This window comes from Babylonia areolata, chromosome 3, assembly GCF_041734735.1.
Source record: "Babylonia areolata isolate BAREFJ2019XMU chromosome 3, ASM4173473v1, whole genome shotgun sequence".
Taxonomy (NCBI): Eukaryota; Metazoa; Mollusca; class Gastropoda; order Neogastropoda; family Buccinidae; genus Babylonia; species Babylonia areolata.
This window is the reverse complement of record NC_134878.1, coordinates 13,510,640-13,518,139: the sequence shown is the minus strand read 5'-3', so window position 1 is coordinate 13,518,139 and position 7,500 is coordinate 13,510,640. Positions and strand designations below refer to the sequence as shown.

At 49.3% G+C, this 7,500-nt stretch overlaps 1 protein-coding gene across 1 annotated transcript in view; it reads right to left on the bottom strand.

Annotated features, from left to right (window-relative positions):
* Nucleotides 1–5,724: 5,724 nt before the first annotated feature.
* LOC143280457 (GTPase IMAP family member 9-like) overlaps nt 5,725–7,500 on the bottom strand; it is a 9,242-nt gene continuing 7,466 nt past the window's right edge. Inside the window, exon 7 of the mRNA XM_076585108.1 lies at nt 5,725–7,358. Coding sequence (XP_076441223.1) covers nt 7,068–7,358 — 291 coding nt within the window. The 3' untranslated portion in view covers nt 5,725–7,067. The remainder of the gene's footprint in view (nt 7,359–7,500) is intronic.

Sequence of the window (7,500 nt, the reverse complement as noted above, 5' to 3'; positions counted from 1 at the left end):
AGTGTAAAGTTACCTACCTAACCAATTCCCTCATGTGGTGTAGCGTATATGGATTTGTCCGAACTCTGTGACGCCTCCTCGAGAAATTGAAACTAAAAACTACAAAATATAGTGCTAGAATCGCTCATACAGCCCAGTCTAGGTCTGCCGGTTGCTTTGGGGCTGTCAAAGGGCAAACGACATTGCTGATGTTTGTTCCTCTGGCTCTTTTTTGACATCAGACAAAAATGTTTGTCTATATACTCTAAAAACCCGCCTGACTCCATAAAATTCTACTTATTGTTTTCTGGAGGGGGTGGGGGAGGGGTGTGTGTATGTGTGTGTGTGGAGGGGGGGGGTGGCACTGTTAACAGTGAAACCCCTTGTCTCTTCCACATGTATTTCTTTTCGATAGAACTTCGTCTATTCATAGGGAAAAAATAGTCAACTACTTTGAAAAAAATTGCATGTTCTAATTTACATATGCCTTTTTTTGCGTTATTATTCATTCAGTTACTGAGGGGAAAATTGCATTTGCTTGTTTGCTAGAGTTAGCTTTACTGTTTGTTTTTGACATGTTTTTTTTATATACACGGTGTGTGTAAAAGATATGTATGTGTATTGTTTTAATACTCCCGGAGGAGCACGTGCCTTGCCTTGCCTCGCCTTGGCATGACCGTGCCTTGCTTTGCCTTGCCTTGCCTTGGCATGACCTTGTCTTGCCTTGGCATAACCTTGCCTTGCCTTGCCTTGCCTCGCCTTGGCATGACCTTGCCTTGCCTTGGCATAACCTTGCCTTGCCATGCCTTGCCTCGCCTTAGCATGACCTTGCCTCGCCTCGCCTTGGCATAACCTTGCCTCGCCTTGCCTTGCCTCGCTTTGGCATGACCTTGCCATGCCTTGCCTTGCCTTGCCTTGGCTTGGCATGACCTTGCCTTATTTGCCCCATGGAGTTAGATGGTTGGGATACTGTGTCATGAATTGCATTTTGTGAGTGTATCATCGTGGCTTTTATTTTTTTTTATTTTTTTTTTATGTGACAGTTTTGTGTTGACGCGGTTAAGCATTTGTGTATGGACTGACAGTCCTGATAATTATGGCCCTGTGCGGTCGGTTGGACTATAAGCAACAAGAACAAGAACAAGAACGAGAACAGCGTCGCCGACATTTCCTTTGTGGCTTTCCAACTCGGCTCAGTGGTTGACCAGGGGATTAGCGCCGATTTCCCTCCTACACAAACACTGCCGGCTGCTTCTCTCGCCTCGTTATCTGTGCATGCATTGTTTCGTGTGAGGCACTTTGAGAGCATTTGCATGGGGAGTGTGCGTCACATAAATACTATATTTATCAGGTCAGGTCATTAGATCTGCTACTGGTAACCTGTAATCCAGTACAACCTGTTCAGGGTCGGGTTGCCGGCGACTAAACCGGCACTCCCACCGCTCCCTTCCGGGACTGGTGAGGCGGGTGGCTAGACACCCTTATGGAGATCCATAAAAGGGCGTTGGCTCAGGAGAGCCACCGACGGCCATCTAGCTCCACTGTGCTGTGTGCATGCCACACGCAGTTGGCCCCCGGGGTGTGTCTACCCATGCATGCTTAGTCTGGATCCGGCAGAATCTGCGGAAGAAACCTATCGGTTCAACGGAGAGGAAGGCGGTTACAGCAACGCACTGTGGAGTGCAGAGAGCAAGATGAGACACCGAAAGGATATCTTGGTCATCCACTGCATCCGTGCTCATCCTCCAGTCGTCTCGACTTAGTCTTGCCACTGGAAATTGGTGGACCCGGACGAGAGAGTGAGGTTGACGTTGCGCAACTCCTCTTCACTTTAAACAAACTCATCGCGCAAGTCATCAGTCATCCAAAATGACCTTTCATCCTTCATCATTTCATCACCCCCAAGTCCTGTGGCGACAGGCGAGCGACGAAACGACAGGTGTGGGTACACTGGCAGTCGCAGTCGCAGACCTGCACGCAGGCGGCTCAGGCCATAGGGTCGTTCTTCGTCGACAGGAGCAGCGATGGAGCTCGGCAGCCGTCTGAGCGTCTGAGCAGCCCTCTTTAGGAATGCACTGCTCACCTCCCTGGCATGAGGAAGGGGCTAGAAAAGGTGCCCTAAAAATTGCCTGCTCCATATCACCCTGGCCAGCATACCGCGGCTGGCGGGGACCCTACATCAGCGGTCGAAACAACAAGAAAGAAAAGAAAAAAACAAGGATCGTTCCTCTCACCATTGGTGCTTGGAACATAAGGACTCTCCTGGACAGAGATAACGCGGACAGACCCCAAAGGAGAACGGCACTAGTTGCATCCGAACTCGCCAGATACAACATTGACATCGCAGCCTTGAGTGAGACTCGGCTTGCAGGTGAAGGCGAGCTCTGTGAACGGGGATCTGGTTACACCTTCTTCTGGAGTGGACGAGGAAGCGAAGAGCGACGTGAGGCTGGCGTTGGTTTTGCAGTAAAAACAGCACTTGTCAGCAAGCTAGCTGGAATCCCAAAGGGAGTCAACGATAGGCTTATGACCATGAAACTCCCACTGGCATCTGGCCAGAAGCACCTCACCATTGTCAGTGCCTACGCCCCAACCATGACCAACCCGGATGAAGTGAAGGCGAAGTTCTACGAGGACCTTCACTCTGTCATTGCTGCTATCCCAAAAGCAGACAAGCTCATCATTCTTGGGGACTTCAATGCTAGAGTTGGCTCTGACTACATCTCCTGGGATGGAGTGATTGGAAAGCATGGTGTGGGCCACTGCAACCCAAATGGATTGCTTTTGCTTCAGACCTGTGCAGAGCACGAACTGCTGATAACCAACACAGTTTTCTGCCTCCCTACCCGTAACAGGACGTCATGGATGCACCCTCGCTCAAAGCATTGGCATCTCATCGATTATGTCATCGTCAGGAAAAGGGATAGGCAAGATGTACGTGTAACAAAGACCATGTGCGGCGCCGAGTGTTGGACAGACCATCGCCTTGTAGTCTCGAAGCTGAATATTCGAATCCAGCCCAAGAGACGCCCCCAAGGCCAGAAGGCTCCAAAACGGCTCAACATCGCTAAGCTGAAAAACATCACCATCAAACAGTCCTTTGTGGAGCTGCTGGAAGATCGTCTGGAATCCGCCTCTCTGGACAACCAGAATGTGGAGTCTGACTGGAGGACCCTGCGTGAGCTGATCTATAGTACAGCTTCAGAGACCCTGGGACCCATGTCCAGAAAGCACAAAGACTGGTTTGATGAAAACTGTGATGAAATCAAGCAGCTTCTGGATGAGAAACGCCGTCTGCATCAAGCCTACCTGAGCAACCCAAAGTCCACATCAAAAAAGGATGTGTATGATGCCATCCGCAGGACTGTTCAGCAAAAGTTACGTCAGATGCAGGATAAGTGGCTGAGTGACAAAGCTGATGAGATCCAGGGATATGCTGACAGGCACGATATGAAGAGGTTCTATGATGCCTTAAAAGAAGTCTACGGCCCCACATCCTCAGGATCATCCCCCCTCCTCAGTGCAGATGGGAATACCTTGATCACCGAGAAGGAGAAAATTCTCGAACGCTGGGCTGAGCACTTCAACAGTGTCTTAAATCGCCCTTCCTCCATAAATGATGAAGCCATAGACCGTCTCCCACAAGTCCCCATCAACGAAGCACTGGACGATCCGCCAACACCTCTTGAGACCCAGAAAGCAATTCGTCTGCTATCCAGTGGCAAAGCACCTGGCTCAGACTCCATACCAGCAGAGGTCTACAAGGATGGAGGCACTGTGCTGACTGAGAAGCTCCATCAGCTGTACTCACTCATGTGGAAAGAAGAGACGATCCCCCAGGATTTCAAAGATGCATCTATCATTCACTTGTACAAGCGAAAGGGGAACCGGCAAGCCTGTGATAACCATCGGGGCATTTCCTTGCTCTCCATCGCAGGCAAGATACTTGCCAGGATCCTACTAAACCGCCTCACAGCACACCTTGACCAAGGTCATTTGCCTGAGAGCCAATGTGGATTCCGGAAAGAGCGCGGAACCACCGACATGGTGTTTGCTGCAAGGCAGCTGCAAGAGAAATGTCAGGAGCAAAATGCTGATCTGTTCTCCACCTATGTCGACCTCACTAAGGCCTTCGACACCGTGAGTAGAGAGGGACTGTGGAAGATCATGGCCAAGTACGGATGCCCTCGGAAATTTATTTCCTTGGTCAGCCAATTTCATGAAGGCATGCAGGCTCGAGTCCAGGACAAAGGCGAAACATCTGCTCCTTTTGCTGTCACAAATGGTGTCAAGCAAGGCTGCGTCCTGGCTCCAACGCTGTTCAGCCTCATGTTCTCTGCAATGCTTACTGATGCCTTCAGAGATGGCGATGTTGGAATCGGCCTAAAGTACCGAACAGATGGCAAGTTGTTTAACCTCAGAAGGCTTCAAGCAAAAACGAAGGTCATGACAGACATCATCAGAGACTTTTTGTTTGCTGATGATTGTGCCCTCAACGCTGGATCTGAAGCTGACATGCAACTCAGCGTTGACAAGTTTGCCACTGCCAGCAGGAACTTCGGCCTTACCATCAGCACGAGGAAAACTGAAGTTCTCCATCAGCCAGCCCCAGGGAAACCCTACGTTGAGCCCAACATCACAGTCAACGGTCAGAGACTCAGTGCGGTGGAGCGGTTCACATACCTTGGCAGCACACTGTCACGAAATGCGACCATCGACGATGAAGTGAACGTCAGGATTGCAAGAGCAAGCGCAACTTTTGGTAGACTCAGTGCAAATGTCTGGAACAGAAGAGGCATTAGTCTTGAGACCAAGCTAAAGGTCTACAGAGCAGTAGTTCTCCCCACACTACTGTACGCCTGCGAAACTTGGACAGTGTACCAACGACATGCCAAGAAGCTGAACCACTTCCACACAACATGCCTCAGGAAGCTACTGAACATCAAGTGGCAAGACAAGACCCCAGACACAGAGGTGCTCGCAAAAGCCACCCTTCCCAGCATCTTCACCATCCTGATGCAGTCCCAGCTTCGCTGGGCTGGACACGTGGCGCGCATGCCAGACCATCGGCTGCCCAAAAGGCTCTTCTATGGCGAGCTGCAACAAGGGAAGAGATCACACGGAGGTCAGAAGAAGCGCTTCAGAGATACTCTGAAAGTCTCTCTGAAAGCATTTGATATCAACCCTGACTCCTGGGAGGAATCTGCAGTGGACCGTGACAAATGGCGTGCTGCTGTGCACAAAGGCGCCAAGTTGTGCGAGGCCAACAGGACTGCTGCAGCTGTTCAGAAGAGGCAGGCCAGAAAGTCACGGGCAAACAAGCTCCCTGACAATGGTATGCCTGTCTTTGTCTGCCCCAACTGTCAGCGAACATTTCGTGCGCAGATTGGACTATTCAGCCATCTGCGCATTCACAGATAGATTCATGAGCATCCTCCCCCCCACCCCACCACCACCCTCCCCCCATCCCCCAGCTGGATGACAACGATGGTCATCATCGATCTCGATGGACACACACCATATTTAGTAGTAGTAGTAGTAGTAGTAGTAGTAGTAGTATCCGTGACATTCGCTCGGCTGTACACTTATCGCTCTTTGTGATTTTTTCCCTCATTCATCACCATGTGTACGTGTGTGTGTGTGTGTGTGTGTGTGTGTGTGTGTGTGTGTGTGCTGTGTGTGTCTCCCTCACTTCCATAACATGATATCACACACGAAACGATCAACTGATTGACACTGGTTTTCTCATTTTTTATTGGAAGAATAAGACGATGGCAAATATAGCAAAGTAGAAGAAGAGGAAGAAGAGGGACAACAACAACAACAACAAAAACAATATGATGAAGAAGGAGAAGGTGATAGTGGTGGTAACAGTGGTAGCGGTAGTGGTGGAGGTTGTGTGGTGGTATCGGCTGTGGAGAAGGAGAAAAGGACGAAGGAGTAGAAAGAGGTAGTGGTTGTGGAGGAGGAGGAGGAGGACAACAACATCGACAACAACAGAACACATCAACAACACCAACAGAACAACAACACAAATACAAAGGGAAAAAACAACACAACATGACGCGACTCGATAAAACACAACACAACAGTCAAAACACAACAAACAAACAAAGAAACAAACAAAAAACCGACGCAACACAACAACCACAAAATAACACAACCACAATCACGACCACACACACACACACACACACACACACACACACACACACACACACACATCGACAAACAAAAAAGCAACAGGAGAAACACTCTCACATATTTTATATAAATATATGAAAATGTAAATATACATACATACGTACGTAATTTCATATCACACACACACACACACACACACACACACACAACACACACACACACACAAATATATCTCCATCTCCGCCCCATCATCACATCAGACTGCAGTACACGACACGAAAAGGAGGAATTTTGTTTAATGTCCCGTCACACATATCGATGATTGAAGGACGACACGAAAAGACAAACACGAAACACCACACAAACACACACACACACACACACACACACACACACACACACACAAAAGCAACAAGAGCATCATTCTGGCACATATCATATACATGGATATCTCCATCTCTGCGCCATCATATCACATGAGACTGCAGTGCAGACAACAAAAGCAACAAGGACATTATTCTGTCACATATCCTATACATGTATATCTTCATCTCCGAGCACCGCCCCACATCACTTCAGACTGCAGTACAGACAACAACAACAACAATAAAAACAGCAGCAGCAGCAGCAGCAACATCAACAACAACAAAAGCAACAAGGACATTATTCTGTCACATATCCTATACATGTACATTTCCATCTCCGAGCACCAACCCACATCATATCAGACTGCAGTACAGACAACAACAACAACAACAACAACAACAGCAAAGCAACAAGGACATTATTCTGTCACATATCCTATACATGTATATCTTCATCTCCGGGCACCACCCCACATCACATCAGACTGCAGTAAAGACAACAACAACAACAACAACAACAAAGCAACAAGGACATTAGTCTGTCACATAACGTATACATGTATGGAGCACCACCCCACATCACATCAGACTGCAGTAGGTCGCCACAGCCAGGGTTCCGAACGCCACCGCTTCCCCAAGCAGATTCTTGAGGGCAGGCAGCACCCTGTTGCCCACGATGTCCACCAGCTTCCGGAAGAACCCAACGCTCGTCCTCTCCGCGATGACGTCATGCTTGGTGGTCCGCAGCGCCACGTCATAGGTGACGTCATCCGCGCGCATGCGCTGCTCGACGATGACGCGCACGTGCTCGTTGACGTCATCGTAGAGCTGGCTGCTGAAGTGGTGGCCGGCGTTCTGGCTGACGAGGGTCTGTGGAGAGGACGGACCGTCAGTCACCCTCTTTTCTTGTCACACCTGTCGTCGTCGTCGTCGTCATCGTCGTCGTCGTCGTCTTATCATCTCAGTGCAGCTTCCATCCGTCGTCATGCCCCTTCTTTATCACCATCACCAC